Source organism: Girardinichthys multiradiatus, chromosome 3, assembly GCF_021462225.1.
Source record: "Girardinichthys multiradiatus isolate DD_20200921_A chromosome 3, DD_fGirMul_XY1, whole genome shotgun sequence".
Classification (NCBI taxonomy): domain Eukaryota; kingdom Metazoa; phylum Chordata; class Actinopteri; order Cyprinodontiformes; family Goodeidae; genus Girardinichthys; species Girardinichthys multiradiatus.
This window is the reverse complement of record NC_061796.1, coordinates 47,487,546-47,507,137: the sequence shown is the minus strand read 5'-3', so window position 1 is coordinate 47,507,137 and position 19,592 is coordinate 47,487,546. Positions and strand designations below refer to the sequence as shown.

Genomic DNA, 19,592 nt, shown 5'->3' with positions numbered 1-19,592 from the left:
TAAAAACTAGAAAATTTCTGAAGAAATTTAGACGGGGCCTGCCTCTTGAGTGCGTGCTTCTGGGGCCACAAAGTTTCTCTGGCCGTTATTTAAAAATCATTATGTATGCAATAATCACCTTAAAAAATTACTAGTAACTCTGGAAGACTGAGGCTTTTATTTTGAAATTTTCAGTAAGCCTTATTTTAAATGGGCAACACTGGGTGAGCTCCAACATTAGTGTGAAGCCCATTCCTGAAATGATCTATTGTTTAAAATGCAAAGGCTTTTATTTTGTAGAGCATGTTTTGTCTTATTTTGAAAGTCCAGCATGGTTGTACTTCAGGTATGGGTTAGTTCCATTAGTTAAATAGAACCCGCTTGCTATTTAAAAATCATTTTCTATGCACTTGTCAGCTCACAAAATTCATAGTAACTATAGAAGGTGTGGGCTTTTATTATGGAAGTTTCAGTAAGCCTGTTTCAAAGGACCAGCATAGTCCCATTCCCATCACTGGGGGAGCTCCAACAGTAGTGTGAAGCCCACTCCTGCAATCATCTATTGTTTAAAGGCTTTTATTTTGTAGATCATGTTTTGTCTTATTCTGAAAACCTAGTATGGGTGTCCTTTCAGGTCTGGGTTATTTCTATTAGTTACATTGAACCTGCTTGCTCTTCTAAAACCATTGTGTATGCCATTATCAGCTTTCAAAAATCATTAGTAAGTATGGAAGGTGTGGGCTTTTATTTTGAAAGTTTCAGTAAGCCTGTTTCAAAGGACCAGCATAGTCCCATTCCCATCACTGGGGGAGCTCCAACAGTAGTGTGAAGCCCACTCCTGCAATCATCTATTGATTAAAGGCTTTTATTTTGTAGAGCATGTTTTGTCTTATTTTGAAAATCAAGTATGGTTGTCCTTTCAGGTCTGGGTTATTTCTATTAGTTATATAGAACCTGCTTGCTATTGTAAAACCATTCTGTATGTTATTATAAGCTTTAAATAATCATTAGTAAGCATGGAGGGTTGATGAAAGAAATTGACCTTTAGGGTCAATCACTGTTGTCTGGATGTTGGAACAGCAGTACATGCTGTTTAAGTTCCCCACACAACATGGCCGCCATGTAGTTGCCTCCTATGAAGATGGTCAAAGGGTTAGGGGTCAGGTCATGTTTAAGCCATAGAAATGAATGAAAATCAATGAAAGTCAATGCAAAGTCCTCAGAAAGATAGTAATCCATGCATGTGTGTGTGGGTGTGTGTGTCTGTGTGTGTGTCTGTGTGTGTGTGTGTGGGTGAGTGTGTGTGTGGGTGTGTGTGTGGGTGTGAGACACAGAGAGGCAGAAAGAAAGACAGAATCCCATCCAGACATATACAGTAGGAGATACACAGAGCTATAAATAGAACAGTGAGGAATGAATCAGCCAATCAGCAAAGAGCGTCAGTGTAACTTGACACCTGCTGTTTCTCACTCACGCAGCACCTCACTCTGTGTCTCCCCTGGTCTAGGCTTTATAACATGGAGGCGCATGCTCCCGAACAACTGGCCATAACTCGGAAACCGTAGGGGCGATCGATGTCATTCTTAGACCGTTTTTATCAGAACGGACAGGGGAACATTAATATTCATCCTTTATTAGTGAAAATATAATAATAAAGACAGAACACTGGGTGAAAAGAGAGGGAAAATGGAGAAAAAGGCAAAAATGCCTGAACATGCTCCCGAACAAAGTCTAATATCTCGGAATCCGTACAAGGTATTTGAAATTATTTTAAACTGTGGTCGACAGCTATCCCTCGTTCCCAATCATGGAGATTTTCATAGCTCTATGTCATTCACAGTATAAAATATGATTATGGAAATAAATGGTGTCACTCATGGATTACAGGTCAAGCTCTCATTGAAAATACATGGGAGAAGGCCTACAGAATTCCTGTGAGTCTTGGTGATCGAGGGTGTTTTGACAGAAATCTATGAGACTTCGAACAATTTTGAAATTATTGTGTGAAAGCAGAGGCCCGGCCCTACAATCTGACCGAAAATTGTGGCTGTAGAGCGAAATTTGTGGCCGTGAGGGCCAGTTGAAACTCATTTTTCCTGAAAAAAAATCCCCTCTTTTTACACTCTAGTAACTGCCATCTCCACTGTTAAGAGTGTGATTTTCTCTCAAACTTTGTGTCGCTTGGAGTCTAATTTTAGAGAAACCGTAGCAGTTATCAACAAACCGTTTTCACTTCTGAAGAGCCGGCGGATTTTCCTACAAACTGAAAGTCAAACTGTGTTTCTAGGTGAAAGTATGGCGATACAGCAGAGCCTAAAAAACAGTGAATTTTGAGGATTCCTTCCGCCCCTGACTCCATTCATTCCTATGGGGATTTTGGGGGGGTGGTTTTTCGTTAATTACGTCGCCACGGTAACTCGAAACGCCAATAAAAGTAATAGCACACCTCCCGGGACCGAGCCGGACGTTTTGATGTATATATTGTGGGGGTGCGCGCTGCGGTTCGGGCCGCATTAACGGAGATAGGTTTTGACCAGGTGAATAGTAATAGGCATGGAGGCAGTGCAATGCACTGCCTCCATGCAATGCATGGCAGGCCCCAATCATTGAATCCTCGCCACATGTAATGGAGCTTCTTCACATACCCTGTATGTATGTGACGGACGTCTGTTTCACTAAATGTACCATTTATGGCAGTTCTTCAGGTTTGGACCAGAATAAAACACATTTATAAACCCCTGAACATGCTCTAATTGGTGTGTTGAATCACATGACAGTGATGGGACTGAGTGGATCCGTCATCTAAACACCAACAACAGCTCTTCGTCCAATCTGATCTTGCATCTTATACTGCTCTATACTTACTCTCACTCACTTAAAACTGTGCACATATATTTATATTATATTGTAGATATGTTTATACTGTTTAATTTGTATTGTATTGCACTGACTACGCCAAAACAAATTCCTTGTATGTCCAAAAACGTACTTGGCAATAAAGCTTTTCTGATTCTGATTCTGATTCTGATTCTGAGCTGTTTTGGAAAGATAAAATTTAATTTTTTCTTTGGATTTGTAAATAACATTTTGAAACCTATATTTAATTTTCCTTTCAGCTCACAGTTCAGCAATACTTTGTGTTGATCTGTCAGATGAAATCCAGACAAAAAGATACTGAGATCTGTGATTGTGAGGGTGGGAATACTTTTGCACTGAAGGTTCTCAGTGGGAACAGACTGATCAGAACAAAACGATCCTGAGAGCCGCTTCCTGAAGTCCTTCTGGGATCCAGTTTCAGACGGGTCTGCCCCCAGTTGGCCTCGGTGTGTTGTTGTGGAGTTAAGGTGTGTCTAATCAGAGCTGTGTGTGTGTGTGTGTGTGTGTGTGTCAGTGGGAGGACTCCTCGGTGTCTCTGAACAGGAAACGCTCCGGACTTCACTCTCCTCTATCCACCCGCCGCTTCGCCACTTTTCGGCTTTCTTCTCGTCTTTTTGTCGCTGGTCGGAGCTGCACAGATGGCGATCAAGGTAAGACCTTCAGACCAACCAGAGGATCTGCAGACGGATCGATTAGAGTTGATGATCACAGGATCTGATCAGAAAGGCGCTCCTCCCTGCAGGACGCGCCTCTTCTGGTTTCTGAGCTTTGCAGCGTTTTTGAGATGATTTCCACAGAGACAAATGAAGTTTTTCCACTGTAGGGTTTTAGGTTTTACTGGCAGAAATTTTTGTCTCAGGTTTGCATGTACGAATAACAATACTGAGAGTTTTAAGTCTCACGGCTTTTAAATATCTGTGAACACTGGGTTGGATTTGGTTCATGAAGTTTAATTAAAGCCCAGAATATCAGCGCACATTAAGGTCCAACCCTCGTTATGCAAATGATTCCAACAGAAATTGAAAGTGATGCAGCTGCAGTTCAAACACAGAGAAACAGCAACTAGAAATGATCCAAGCATGAAAACAGTTAGTGGATTTTATCCTGAAAATTTCTCCAGCTGAAAATGTGAATTTTTATTTTTTAGTTCTCACAAACACGAAGGTTCTTTAATAAAAACTTGCATCAACGTGGCTTTTTTATTTGTTACTAAAAACAGGTTGAAAGGTTTTTAGATGTTGGAGCTACAGACATTCACGAGGACCTGGTCCTCAGGCTGCCTGATCTGCTGATTTGGTCCTCAATGTCAGGTTGAGGTTCTGGTTCCTGGTATGTGATGTGGGACAAGTCAGATCTTTAGGGATCTGTGATGAACTCACATTTCTAACCTCCATCTATAGAACTTCATGTTCTATGGATTAAATCTTTTGTGAACCTTTTCTTGTAAAACCAACTGAAAAATTAAATAGCTGATAACAGCTAGTTAGCCTAGCCACTGATCACAGCAGTACCTAACCTCAGTGATTCTGATCCAACCGGGCATCGTTCACTTTGGTGTCACGTCCCTCTCACATATGAATTTGGACCTCTAAATAAATACTAGATAAAATGCTGTAAACAGTGAATTTTTGCAAGGAGGTATATGAATATAAACCTGTACATATGTCACATAGTTATCAGAGGATGTAATAATAATTGACAGTTTCAAAGTGAATAAATTACTGTTGAAGGATGGATAAAATTAGAAATTTCAATGTTGCAATTTAAAGCAGCTGTAAAACATAATTTTAAGGAAGTTTTCTTGGTGGAAAATGTGCTTTCAGGCGCTAGATTATGGTTTTAAAGTAGAATAACTGCTATGCAAAACAATAACTCCGCCCCCAGACAAACTTTAACCGATGCCACCAAAGTGGGCGGTGCCAAGTGTGGGGATGAGGGGCGGGGATTAACCAAGGGTGTGACCAGGAGGAGGAGGGAGAGTGGCCGCACCCCCTCATCATCGGGTGGAGGAGGAAGTCCAACTCCTGACTCGCTATGGGGGCGTGTCTCAGTGAGATGGTTTTATACCCGAACTGAGGGTTCTGACATAGATATGGACCAAGCTGTACCGTTTAAACCAACAGGAAAATTCACCTGCAGTAACCACTGTTCAACCCACAGAGGGCAGCACTAAGACAGTTTTAGGACAAATATTGCAAAATTAAACAAGTTTACATTAAATTAAAAAAATAGCAAAGCAACATAAAGATAGCACCCTGAAGGCGCAGTTTATACAGTTTATCTGCAAAGAAGTTGAGTTGGTGTTTAGTTCCTCTTCAAACCCAGGAAACAAGTGGGTCAAGGTTGGCTGTCAACACGCTGCTGTTTGTTAATGAGCTAAATGTTTCCGCAAACACAGTAAGAGCAACAGAAGCTATCTGTCCTACCCAGGACAGTCTAAGTCCAACCCTAACATCTGAAGGTTTGCATGCGTCGGACCTTTGAGAAGAGCATCATTGTGCAGAAGACACTTTTCACTGAACCAAACCTAAAGGACTTGTGTGAACCAGCCTCAGGAACCACCTGCAACTAGTTTCATCTTGTTCAATAAGTAAGGATGCTGCCCCCTTTTGGTGTTAGATAGCGATCAGTGGCATCCACTTCAGGAGGCGAATGGATCAGTGCTGAAGGTTTAAAAAACCTGAGTTAGATGTTAGGTTCCTTTTTTCCTGGAAGAACCACAGCTTTGGGTTCTGCTGACTGAACGTCCCGACAGGAAAAATGGTTAAAAATATGTTTTTTAGGTCGGAAACCCAAAACAATGTGGACCAATAAAGAGTTTTCATTTTAATGAAATGTTTTCACAGTTGGCGGGAAAACTTTGTGATGATGAAAACTCAAAGAACCAAAGGGAAAATCTTTGCAAAGCTTGGAAGAAAATCCAACATATCCGTATGTGGAAACTTCACAGGAAGCTGAGAGATATTTACAACGATGTGATCGATAAAGAAAGACAGACTCAGAATAATGATGAAAGTTCTAAATATCAGAGAAGGTCCAGATTAACACGTTGCTCTGCGCTGGACAGACAGATCAGACTGGGTGGTTCCGATAACTCAGCAGATCCTCTGAGATCATGCAGATTTCTGCAGCCACCGCCCTCTTTCACAAACAGTCTTCAGTCCCTCAGAGAGTTCATCGGACTGATCTCATTCAGCTGTTTCTGCCTCAGCTCCGGCAAAACAGACCCAAACAGCTCAGAGTGGGCCCGTCCGTCAGAACTCCAGCGTTTACAGAGAAAGTCCCAGAATAACTCAGAATGAAGACAGACTGGATCTGATTTAAGCCTGGAGGACGTATTTTATAAAGTTCTGGAGATAACTGAGAGGAGAAGGTTCAGAACTCAAACCTGAAAGAGCATAAAATCCAAGATAGATGACTTTTTATTTAGTTTGGTCCCATAAAATTTCACCTGTCCTGAAGGAGAAGCTCAGACTGACAGGTTGATGATTAACTTGAATTCGTTACACTCTAAATAAAAGGGAATAAAACTGCAGTTAGTGTCTCTGATTGGCTGACTCAGTGCCGGTCTGTGTGTAGAAAGGTAATGAGTAACTGGACAAAGAACCTGCAGATCAGGGTCAATAATAATGTCTGAGTTCATTCAAGAACAGGTCAAATAAAAACCCACTGATTAGTCTGGACTTCCTGCATCCTATTGTTCCTGTAAACCGATCCACAGTCAGCGTTTCCATGTTTCCTGATGGATGTAAAGAGGAAAAAACGCGGAGCGGAGACGTTATCTTCTGATGAAGCTGGACATTCCTGAGATTCCCAGTGGGAATGTAACTCCTCCCTCAGTCTCCCAAAAATACTTTTTAGTTAATATTTTATATATTTATAATTTACTCTTTATAATTTATACACTTTTCTGTTGAGTCAATCAGAAACACATCGTGACTTTGTGAAAGTTTGACTTTATTCTGGATTCTGTCCAGTTAAACCTGCTTCACCCTGATCCAGCTCTTCTTCATCCTGGGCAGAATTAGTAAAGCTGATTTTAACTGGTTTGTTTCCAGCACAGAAGGTTGGAGCTTTTGGAATAATTGTTATGTTAGTCTATTTTATTTTTTCCAGAACCACTTTGGGTCTGTTGGGCCAGAGTCAATCATCTAGCATGACGCTACGACCACCGTGCTTTACAGGCCTGTTTATCTCAAACCTCTTTGGGAGGACGTCCTGACCAGTTTAACATTAAGACCCCGCCCATAAGAACTTCCACTGGGTCACATCAAGGCTGTGTGCTCTCACCTTTTAATACCTGAAGTGACCTGTCAGAGCAGATAGAGCAACAGATTCATCATAAAGAGCGCTGAAGATTCTGCTGCTGTTCATTCTGCTCCAAGAAGATGAAAACAACCATAGCCCAGAGAACATTGGGTTTGTAAAATGGGATGAGGAGTATTATCTTCATTTTATTACTGATTAAGACTAAAGATGTTGTAGTGACTTCGATCCAGAACAATAGTCGCTGCTGGCTGAGGAGGGTTTTGTACTGTGACGCGTCTCCAATTAGCCATGATAAGTTCCATTTGCGTTTTATTTTAAAACATATGACAATAAACTTTGGTTCGATCAAATACATCGCTTATGATTAGAGTTGTGAAATAACGTTCAAAATAATGATCTAGAATGACGGTGGTTGAGATGACGGTCAACAGAAATGTTTGCAAAAAACCCTTCAGCCTGTTGGGAACGCCTGTATCAGCTAAATAACTGAGACCACAGAAACAATCTGAACACTTGTGCCACCATAACAAACATTAACTTTGGCTCTTACAGATGTGATTATAGATTTTAGGAGAAAATCTCACAAGCATAAAGTCACCTTAGCAGATCAGGCCATTACTACAAATACTCTGGGACAATATTAGATGACTTGTTGAATTTTGAAGCCAACAGTGACGCATTGTGCAGAAACCCACATCAGCGCCTCTTCTGCTTGAGGAAACTCTGCCATTTTAATATAGACCAAACCATAATGACCATTTTTTATTATATTTTATTGAATCAATTTTATCCTTTTCCTTGGTGTCAATACTCTATTTAAAGGAAATCAGATTATGCTCTAATATAATTTTTCTTCTTTTTAAGCTCAGTAATAGTAATAAAGAAAGACAACTAATTTGAAAATCTCACAAATATTGTTTGCGTTAAAGAATATTTGAAATATGATGAACGAAAGTAAAAGTATTCACATCCTGATGAAAACTCTGGGAATGAATAAAATCCAGCAGAATCATCACTGATCCTAACTTTGGTTCCTCTGTTTCAGTACTCAGATCTGGAGCTGGCCATCAACACGCTGGTCACAGAGTTTCACAAAGCTGCAGATGACGCTCCCACCATGAACACCTCCCAGTTCCAGACCTTCGTCTCCAAACAGATGCCGCTCATCGGCAAGGTACTGATGACATCACGTAGGGTCCTCCAATCACGGCAAGCTTTGCTCTATAGACCCCACCACCCAGATCTTCTGTTTTTGGCTTAACTTCATAAACCATGCAATTATCTTTTTAGTATTTATTTTTGAAACTTTTGAAACCTAACAGTAATGGAAACTACTCATTTTCTCGTTTACTTTTATGTTTATTTTTTCTGTAATTTGACCTCAAATTAATGGTGCAGAGAAACTGATTCTGCAAATTATTTAATATTTCACCAGAATTTCCTTAAAAAGTTTTGTGTTTACGTTGCTGACAGGTTTACAGTTTTAAAAACACAGAAAATGCAAACAGGGAAAGGATAAAGAAGCAATAATATTTATTTTTAGTTATTTTACTGTCATTTTTATCCCGCTTTAAAAAAAAGAAACTAAATCATATTGGAAGTAAGAAAAGGAAAACAGGCTGAAAAATAAAAAAAATATACATTTAAGAAATAAAAGTTAAAAAAATGAAAAATGAAAAGAAATAAACATACATTAAAAAAGGATACATCTGAAATATTAAGATGTAAAAATTATTTAAATGATTTATAATAGCTGTTTATAATTATATCTCCACTGCATAAGTTTATTTCCTCAGTTTTCCTTTAATTTTGCTTCTGTTCATGTTGGGTAATTTTACAGTATTGTTTTAATCTAACTGACTGTTCCTGTATTTTTATGCTCAATAAGTTTTAAACAGAGTTGGATCAGTTTTGTGGGAGGAGTCGGTCTGCAGTGGAGCTTTAAGGAGAAATTTAAGAAAAAGGGAAAATTCGCCTTGTTGCAGTGAAAATACAGATTAACTGTAATAAATCTGATAGTAACTCGAGGCCTCAGAGGCACTGAGGTCAAAGTTCATCCTGCTGCCAGCAGGGGGAGCTGCTTGATATTCAGCAGCCCCAGTGATCCTGCCTCCTCTGCACTCTGCACCTGAATTCTTGGGATGTTTTTGTGTCTGACATCACTTCCTGCCCTGAGTATTTTCAGATGTGCTGACTGACTTCATCCCCAGTTTTTAACATCTTTTTATCTGAATTCCAGTTATATTTGAAATCTCTCAAATATATTGAATCATATGAATACCTGACTGAAATATTAATGGAACTGCCCACCGACGTATATCAATCCTAACATATCAATCCCCTTGTTGCTAGTTTCATTATTATTAATATTTATGTGTATATATATATATATATATATATATATATATATATACATATATATTTTTGTCTCTCTTATCAATAACACTTTGTTTTTCCATTTCGAGATCTGCCTGTACTATGCCCTATACAGAATTGCACTGTTGTTGTTGTAATTGCCTTACTTGTTTGTGCTACTTTGTTTAAATAAAGTAAAAAAAAAAAAAAAAATGTGCTGACTGACTTCCTGCTTTCTGTCTGCAGACGGTGGAGAGTGAGGAGGGTTTGGGTCAGGTCCTGCAGCAGATGGGCATCGAGAGCGGCCAGAACATCTCCTTCCAAGACTTCTGGACGCTGATCAACAAACAGGCCTTGCAGGTGTTCAGCAACACGCACAAAGAGAAGGATATCAAGTGTAACTGCCTGCTGCAGTGACACCTGCAGGCACATCTGCAGAAACACCTGAGCCTGAGAAACCACATCTGCAGGGCTGCTGTGTCCTGACCATAGGGGGCGCTGCAGGACCACAGTCAGATATGAAGAACATGAAAAAAACTAATTAATTTGTGCTTCTATCAAACTTAAAGCTGCAGGTTGTTTTGTATGAGGAGGAAGTGGGAAATACGGAGGACCAATCATGACCTATTAGGAGACAAATAATTAACAAGAGTTTTACATCAAATTGTTTGTGTAAAATTAAAAGCTGCAGATCGTTTGTTTTTTGTGACCTGTAATGTGAATTTACAGAAAATCCATGATGACATTAAAAAGAGAAACAGGTCAATTGCTGGAATCACAAAGAAACATTAGATACTTATCAAAACTCCATTAATCTGTTATCTACACCTGCTTATCAGTACAGGCCCACAGGGGGCGGGGCCTATCTGCAGCAGTTATTGTGGAGAGATGGGGTACATCCAAGAATGGTCTCCGGTCCAACACATGAAAAACAACCATGCACACACTCACAAACCCCTAAGGCCAATTTAAAAAGACCTAACATGCCTGCATTGTGTGAGGAAGCTGGAATACCCGGTGAGAACCCACGGAGACCAAGCAGAGAGAGGCCATCCAGGATTCAAGCCCCACAACCTTCCTGCTCCATGGCAACTGAGCTAAGAAACTGTGGTACCATGCAGCCCTCCTGTCTAACAGGTATACCTCAAAAACACACAAATTACATTTTTACCCTGAAATAATTAAAAAGCAACTTTAAAAACCCACAAAAGTAAAATAAAAGACATTAAAGTTTAAATTTACCACATTCAATAGTAATCATTTTTTTCCATAGAAATTATGGATGAAAAACATTATAATAATCCAAAAACTAAAATGATTAGTCAGTCAGCTGTATGCCGCTAAGAACCAGTGGGACAGATTAGAAAACCCAAGAAGACTTTGTCATAAATATCATTAATTATTAGCAGCATAAAATTATGAATACTTCTTTCAAGGTCTTCTTATTCCAAACAGTTTTCTTTTTCTGCATGTCATTATTATTATTATTATATTACTATTATTATTATTTGGTCATGTTTGATCCTCCGTATATTAACTGCAATATAATCAATTCCTTTTTCATAGCAGAAAAAAAATATTTAGACAAACATTTTTGTTTTTTTTTAACCACAGAAATATGTAACAAATTTTATCAGTATCATTATATGTTTGATGTAATCCTGTAACTTTACTACTTCAGTTCTTAGTTAATCTGTTGCTTGGTGCCTCAATGAGTCGCAGCCCAGAATGAGTCCAGATCAGGAGGTATAGATCTCTGAAACCTAGATCTGATCATCGCTCGTTTGTTTTCCCACATTTTGTCATTTTTATTCTTATTCGGCTGTTACTGCAGATTTCTTGAATTATAATTAACCTCACAAAACGATGACTTCATGCTGCATAATTACTACATTATGATTGGTTGTTATAACCGCCAAGAATCTAAATGCAATCCAACGTTCTCTGAACTCTTCTAGTTTAAACAAGTCAAATGAATGCAGGCGGACCATAATTTCATTAAATGACTGATTTAATTGATGATTACATCAGATGATGATTTAACTGATTGTTTAGAAACAGTTACTCACTTCTAGGTTTTCTGTTTCTATCTAGAAATAGAAAAGCGACTCATGTCAGGAGGCGACAGTCCCGACGTACATTTATTCATCTCATAAAGCAAACTGTGATATTTTCATATTTCAGTCTGTTTTTACGTCAAATAATCTGTCTGCAGATTAAAGAATTATTAATCTGTGTGAAGTTGTGACTTCTGATTGGACGGTTAAAATCCAGCGTTGGCATCCATCTGTCCGCGCTGCGGCCGTCAGTCTCAGCAGATGTACGTGTTGATGATGTGAACCAAGCTTTAGATAAACCTCTGCAGGTCTCTGTAGCATTAATGAAGGAGGACACTCACCCTACCAACCACTAGTTGTGTTGGATTAATATTTGAATTGTTTTCAAGAATCTCTTAATGAGAAAAAATGTTTTTATCTCATATGAAGGAAGTAGATTATTTGGATGTGATTTTATTAGATATTCTGAGATCTTCTGAAGGCTCCTAAACGTCTCTTCTGATGAATATCCCGGTTTCTAACTTCCACACATGATGTCTAGCATCATCATATTACTTGGATTGTTTTAGTACTCCTAAAAATGATGTCCATATTTCTACTGATGTCAGAGGAACATGCGGGTTTTAATTGGATGTCCTGAATTACAGAAACCTCCTCAGTTTCAACCAGCTTTCTTAGACTAATTCAGGCCTCACACTTTAATCAGTGTCATATTTCAGGTATGGTGATATTTATTTGAATTATAACATGTAAAATGTAATGAAATAATTCTGGTCACAAACTGTGAAGGTAATTTAATATCAATCAATAATTAAATCAGTTTGTTGAAACTATCCAAAAGCCTTGTTATACAAGCACAAAGGAAAATAGAGCTTACCCTCCTAATGACACAGTATGGACTTTAAAATCAGGCCTAAATATCAAAGGATATTTACAAGTCTCAGGAATAATGTGACTACAGAGCAAAAGCACATTTCTTCTTAGATATGATTAAAAATGAAACAGGAACAATAGAAAACTCTGGAAAACCACTGATAAACTTACAGTAAGGAAGAATAAAAAGAATGGAGGTGCTCCTCATTCCGATGTTTCAGTTATGGCAACTTATTTTAATCACTATTTTATTAAATTTGCAGGTTTATCCTTATCAATCAAAGACAAATTGTGAATGTAATTAAACCTTTAAATGAGATCAAAACAATAAATCCTTCACTCACTAAGAAGTTCCTAAGCTCAAGATATTTATGAGTTATGCACAATGAGTTTAAAAATGAACAAAAATGCATCAACAGATCCAATCACAGAACCAATGAATCAATCAATGCAACAAAGAGTCGTTCTAACATTGCCATCATAAATCCCATCCTTCTTACCTGCCTGAGGAACTGCAGAAGCTGGAAGCTAGGAGCTAGGATGTGGTCCAGAGCTTCTTTACTCTGTTGGAGTGTTTCTGTCATCATCCCTGATTCCAGAAATAAATGGGCCTTTTGTCACAAAATGTTTAAACCTCAGGAAGCCATGGATTACTAATCAGAATATCAGATTCTGATAAAAGCTTCAGTTCAGTTTATTCCATAGGAATTGGTGTAGGTGATGCTAATCTGGTAATAAAGTTATTGTCTCTTAATAACATGTTTCTCTATTGAACAAAGTGAAAGGTTGGATTTTTTAAGCTGCTTTAATGAAAGATAATGTTAATTATTAATAATAATTGTGAAGGTGACTTTATTTCCCATATAAAGAAATATCACAGAATAATATTAGAATTAATAGTAATAAAGAAAAGCAAAGCAAGACCTATGAGAAGAAAATGACCCAACAGCAACTAGGAAAAGGAAATAATTAGTTGTTGGTGTTAAGTTGTGTCACACGTGTCCGTCTTGCAGACACTAGGGGGCGCTGTCTTGTCCTCTCGGTGGAAAACCTTCCCCTCAGGCTGGACCTTCCACCTCAGATTCACCTCCTCTGTTACTCCTTGGTCCTCCATCTTCTGCTTCAGCTGTAAAACAGTCTCCCATTAAAATAAAGTCCTCATTGATCAAAACATCTGATTAAAAACTCATCAGTCAAATATCAGTCAAATAGGAGACAAAATAAATGTAAGAATCACTGAATTTAATGAAAGATTTCCACATTTTTCTGCTTAAGAGTTTTAAAATAATAGATGCATTTCTCTGAAAGTCCCAGATAAGCTCTGTCTGACCTGCTGAAGGATGGATTCTTGCACTACAGGGTCGTTCAGGTCTGCAGATGCTGCCTTCAGCCGAATCTTCACCGACTTCATCACTGAAGGTATGACTTCTGCAGGGAGACCCAGAAACACCGGCTAACATCAGCTTGGCAGGATCATAGCTTGCAGAGATGCTGAAGGAAAACCCACCTGTGCTGCAGAGGAAGGTATAGTTCTCACTGCAGGGCCGCCGGGACCAGCTACCTGAAGAAGAGTCCACCATCACACAGTTCGCCTGTTCAATCGAGTCCTGAGTGGCCCAAACCCGGTAGGAGGCGCTGCTGCCATCTGACCAGACCCAGTCGGATCTGTACAGACCAATCCATGCATCGTCTGTCCAATAAGGCAGCAGAAGAGTCATCGCAGAGTTCTCTGCATAAGTTCTGATGCTGCTCAGGTCTGTGTATTTGGACCTGCAGTAAGACTGAGCGTCCGACCAGGTCATCTTCTGGTCCACCAGGACGTTATGGAGAGCTTCACCTGTTGATAAACAAATCAGAAATATTAAATTCAACAAGGTGCAATGGTCAAAAGAAAGAAAATCAGCACATTTTATAATGAAAATATTCTTAAAGTACATTTTCTTTTAATTCAGAGGAGCATCTATGAATAGCCAGTATCTTCCCTGCAGGGGACAGTGGTCTCGGTTTGGAGAATCAGGGAGGAATTCTTATGCAAAGAGGAAATCTGAGCAGGATCCAGTCAGAAGAGATTGGAGGGATCCTTTTATGGAAAAAAGTGAGTTCCTCCATAAAATTTATGCATTTTCTCTCAGAGAAAAAAGTTAGGACACCCCAGCCCTCTAATAGCTACTCTTACCCCTCTTTGATTGGAGGAACATAGTTCTTGTAACCACCTACCTACCCACCACCTTCCTGAAGACTCTTTGGATCTCACCATGATGTTCCCTCTCACTTCAACAGTCAGGAGCACCAAACTAAAGGTCTGAGGTTTAAACAGCACAAACCTCCTTCAAAACATTGAGTAATGATGTTAGAACCCTGAGGACCTCATATTAAGACCTCTGTCTGAGGCTTTGCTCATCTGGAATGGGAAGAAAGGTAAAGGTGTCCTGATTTATTCCTTTTTTAATTTACAAAAAGCTTTATAATATCCTTGTTGTTATTTGGTTTATGGAATTGTTAAAATTTTAATTTCCGGCTTTCCCAGGACATCCCAAACTTTGCTAATTTTACAGGAACCGCGACTCTACAAGAACTCAAACAGAGCAGATGTCAGGATAAAACCAGAGAGAACAATGAAACTAATCCATGTTGATCAATCAGACTCACCTTGATAACATAAAAACTGATGCAGCTCTTCACAGTCATTGGTGGACCAGGACCCAAATTTATTGACTGTCACACAATTCCCGCCCCGTGGCTCATAGCTGGACCATATGGCGAACAAAGAGCGGGTCGTATCCTTAGACCACTTCCAGGTGCCATTAAAGAGTCCGATCCAGAACTTGGAGGTTCCTGCTGCCTGCCGGGCTTTGGTGCTGTTGGCAGAGTTCTGGATGGTGGCGAGGTCGGAGAACCTCTCCCTGCAGTAGGTCTGAGCATCATTCCAGTTCTTCATCAGGCCAACGTATCGGAACTGTTGAATGGTTTGATCCGACTGAAGATCACAGATGGCCAGGAGACCTGAGAGATGAAGCATGGTGAGGTGTTTACCAGCGGAGATGAAAGACAAGCTGCTGAGGACATGTAGAGGCCACCATACTGTTGGACAATTCAGAACCAGAAATGGGACAGCCAGGTCAACTCTTCCTGGATTGATGTCCAGAAGGGCTTTAAGTGTTGGAAAATGAAACACGGGTCCCCTTATGGGTCAAAAAAAGGGTCCCATGCAGGATTATCCTAGATTTAAAAAAATGGCACCAAGTTAAATGTTTTTATACGGGAGGTTTGATGAGGGATAATTCTGGATACAAAGTGGGTCCCATATGGGTCCTGGATCTGTTGTGCAATTGAATTTTTGAAAATTATTTTCGAAATTGAGATTAATCTAAGGCCCACAAAGGATGCCAGACTGGTGTTGCTGATATATATACCAGTACCCACCCAGCCTGATCTCAACCCATATGGGTCCCACAAACACATGATGATTGGGCTGGAATGTTCTTCAGCCTGAAATAAGGTTCTGATGGATATTAACAGATGAGACGAAACCTTAAATCATGTTTATATAATGGAACCATCTGCAGCAGAAAAGAGTAACTAAACAGAACCAGGCTGCCTGTTTTATGTTCTGATCTCGCTGATGGTCCAAACATGCTCCGACTTGGACTCACTCAGACATCTCTGCTGCTGGATTATGGAAAGATCTGGGAACATTTGTGTCAGATTGTTTGAATAATAGAGTTTAACTGTTTAAACGCTGTAGGAGCTAAACATTATGACCAGACTGGACATGTGTGTTTGGAAAGATCTCTGTGGGCCTCAGAAAACATCGTAGGTGTTTTTAAAGTCCACGCAAAGGATAGAGAATCACAGACCTGCGATCACCAGGAGGAGTCCATGTTTCTTCATGACTGAGATCTGAGGACAAGAAAAAACAAATATTCACAGTAAAACATCAGCGAAGCACGAACATCAGCCTGAGAACCTGAAGATTATTCATCCGTATGAAAATCTCCAGCTTATAGAAATGCTGCTAAAAATAGATATAAAGAAAATAAAATGAAAACTTTAGCAGCTGCTTTATGCACAAACCTGAAAGTTTTACCTGTTTCTATTAACTTTTAATAGTTTCTTTACCCTTTTGATAACATTTTTGATTCAGTTGCTGCTTAAAATGACAAGATTTGACAAATAAACGCTGTAAAAAACAAGACATAAAAAATATTAATTATGGCCAATCTTTATTATAACTATTTATTAAAGCAGTAAATTATTAGTAAATGTAATATTAAAGTTCAAAGCTTTCTCAAAAATAAATATTTGTTAAACTCTGCTACTAAACCTTTAAGAGTTTTTTTCAACATTGTTTCATATAATTACTATTTAATAAACCTTTAAATATGTTTAAATGTATTCATAGAATCCAATCAAAGGCTCACAAACCTGAATAAGAAGAGATTTCATCCTGAGGAGCAAAGCGTCTAAACCATCCGTCTTTTATAAATCCTTCCAGACGTCCATCCCATCCCACGTCTGTCCACCCAGTCCCACGTCTGTCCACCCAGTCCCACGTCTGTCCACCCAGTCCCACGTCTGTCCATCCAGTCCTCTTTGATCCGAGGGCTGCATGTAAAACCAGACACAGACATTAATCAGAGCCCATTTGGTTAAAAGATGCTGAGAGTCGATCCTGGATGCAAACAGAAAACATACCTAACGATTCATTCAAATGCAGCTGGGAGGGGAAGAAGATGTCAGAAACCAGTAGGAACCAGAGCTAAATGAGGTGAGAAAAGGGTTGAACTGGAAAACCTAATGGTTGACTCTCAGGTCTGACCCCTAAAGCAAAAGATCCAACCTTGTCCTGCATGTTTTAGATAAAAGTAGCTGCTGAATGAGAAACATCTAAATCTGATGTCATTTAAAGGTTTTTTCTCCACTATTTGAAACAACTTCTCCTCCTTCAGCTGAACTTCCGTCTCAGGTGTTTTTGCATAGAGTGAAGAGGTTGAGTGGAAACAGTATGAGCGATCTGCACCAGCAGCTCACAGTTATTTGCTTAATGCTGTCATTATCATCATTTGGATAAGAAAGTGCTCAGATTGAAGGCTCTCCTGGTAAATCAGCACAGAGAACATTTTATATTTAAAACACAACCATTACAGGAACTTCTCTGATTTCTTCTATAAATCCATGTTTTTCGGTATATTCTTGGTTTTCACTCTGCAAATATTGCCTGAAAACGTGTTCATGGAGTTCAGGCGGTGTAAGAGAAGATCCAGAGAGGAGCAATGAAAACCAGGAGCTTAGACACTGAGGCAGGGATGGAAACTGACAAAGGCACCAGATGAGTTAATCAGTGGAGATGTGGAGCAGCTGTGGCGGGATGAAGGCAGTGAAGCTGAGGGAGGGAGACTATTTAACACAAAGGAAGCTGAACATCAAGGAGAAAAAATAAATAGAGATCTAAGAGAAATAAATGTCCAGAGAACAAAACACGAAGTAAACCAAGAAACTAAATTCAATTCAATTCAGTTTATTTATATAGCGCCAATTCACAACACATGTCGTCAGGTTCATTCCAATTAATCGTAACCATTGAACAGTGAAGTCAGATTCAGTTATTTATTCAAATTGGATCAAATGTTTTTCTGTCTAAGGAACACAAAGGAATGAATTAATATGGAAAGACCTCAATGAACACAGAGAAATAAACTGAAGATAACGAGACCTAAAGAACAAGGAAATTGTGAAAACACAAACAATTCAGGACACAAACAGTAAAATTTGAGTCCAAGTCGGGGCCTGTTTGGACCGTCAGAAAGGCCCAGACATAAAATATGTACATAGCCTGGTTCTGTTACGTTTGTCTGTTTCCATTATATAAACTTGATTTAAGGTTTCGTCTCAACTATTAATTTCCATCAGAACCTTATTTCTGGCTGAAGAACATTCCAGCCCAACCGTCATGTGTTTGTGAGACCCATAGGGGTGGAGATCATTTGGATAAAAACACATACTAGTACTGGTATGGGTACTGGTACAACCCATATACCCGAATTCCTCAAAATAAATCTTGTTTCCTAAACATGAATATCCACACTGAACGGTGACATCAGTGCATCATTTTATTGGTTCCCTTGTTCCTTCATTGTTCTATAGTTTATTAGTTTCTTTATTCCTTGATTTTCCTGGGAGTTTATTTGAATTATTCTAACCAAATAAAGAGTTTGTTTATTGAAATATTTTAACTTGAAGTTGAATTGTTTCTGTTAATAAATCCTCATATTTTAGAGAGAAGTTGTCTCTTTATTCGATGTGTGCAGAGTTGCTGTTGCCGAACGCCAGCGCTCAAATGATCTATTTCTATAATACAACCCCCTTATGGGGCTGCCATTTACAGGACAATACGTGACAGACTTTAAGTTGTTTAGCTAATGATTCATGATCAGGTCCTGATTTCTAGATTTTCATTTTACTTGTAATTTTGTTAATAATTGAAAATTATAATTGTTAATTGTTACTAATAGCCAAACAACCTTGATTTGATCATGTTGTCTTCTTTCTCTGAAGAAATGGACTCCCTAAAACTCATTGGCATGTAATATGATGCAAATCCAAAGACTACAAACTCAGCTGACTTTGGAGGAGTGACCTCCAGGCAGGCATACGATCAGACAGATGGAAGTCAAAGTGACCACTTTTCTGTACACCCTGTAGTAAACTTTGCAGGTTTGTTGGGTGAATAAATGTAAAAAACAGAAATAAAAATGTCTTCTTTTTAGGAAAGTTTAAAACTCCCTGAGAAAATGTAAAACTTTGCTGATCAGTGATTAAATTCAAGTGGACCTCCTGCAGTTTACCTACTTTGCAAACAGGTCGGCAGATGATGCAGTCAACTTGGGACTATTCTTCATCCTGCAACACCTCGACCATCCAGGGACGTACGCCAGGATCCTGTTTGTAGACTTCAGCTCGACCTTCAACACCATCAACCCAGACATCCTCCACCAGAAGCTCACCCAGCTCAACGTCCCAGCCTCCACCTGTCAGTGGATCACCAGCTTCCTGAAGGACCGGCAGCAGCAGGTGAGACTGGGGAGCATCTTCTCCCGCACCAGAACCATCAGCACCGGCGCCCCCAGGGGTGTGTTCTCTCCCCACTCCTCTTCTCCCTCTACACTAATGACTGGACCTCAG

The 19,592-nt window shown here is 39.3% G+C and overlaps 1 protein-coding gene and 1 long non-coding RNA gene across 3 annotated transcripts; one reads left to right on the top strand and one right to left on the bottom strand.

The window, feature by feature from the left end:
• Nucleotides 1–11,535: 11,535 nt before the first annotated feature.
• On the bottom strand, nucleotides 11,536–19,141 carry LOC124866222 (C-type mannose receptor 2-like). 2 transcript variants are annotated; one of them, XM_047361919.1, is made up of 6 exons: nucleotides 16,836–19,140; nucleotides 16,268–16,310; nucleotides 15,060–15,413; nucleotides 13,918–14,247; nucleotides 13,741–13,838; nucleotides 11,536–13,536 (listed from the first exon to the last, which is right to left on the bottom strand). In XM_047361919.1, the coding sequence occupies exons 1-6, from the start codon at nucleotides 16,854–16,856 to the stop codon at nucleotides 13,393–13,395; spliced, it is 990 nt and encodes a 329-aa protein (XP_047217875.1). In that variant the 5' UTR covers nucleotides 16,857–19,140; the 3' UTR covers nucleotides 11,536–13,392. The 2 variants fall into 2 exon arrangements, with proteins under 2 accessions (XP_047217875.1, XP_047217873.1); XM_047361917.1 differs by having other exon boundaries at nucleotides 13,741–14,247; nucleotides 16,836–19,141.
• LOC124866223 lies at nucleotides 14,120–15,196 on the top strand. Its single transcript, XR_007037751.1, has 3 exons — nucleotides 14,120–14,505; nucleotides 14,603–14,828; nucleotides 14,938–15,196. It is a non-coding gene; the product is annotated as an uncharacterized LOC124866223 (long non-coding RNA).
• Nucleotides 19,142–19,592: the final 451 nt, after the last annotated feature.

What these genes read in the sequence shown, in the direction of transcription:
- LOC124866222 (XM_047361917.1), bottom strand. Translation starts at nt 16,856, where the DNA reads ATGAAATCTCTTCTTATTCAG. An exon ending in TGAAATCTCTTCTTATTCAG is followed by an intron (nt 16,311 to 16,835) that starts GTTTGTGAGCCT and finishes TCTTGTCCTCAG; the next exon opens with ATCTCAGTCATGAAGAAACA. An exon ending in AAGAATCCATCCTTCAGCAG is followed by an intron (nt 13,537 to 13,740) that starts GTCAGACAGAGC and finishes ACTGTTTTACAG; the next exon opens with CTGAAGCAGAAGATGGAGGA.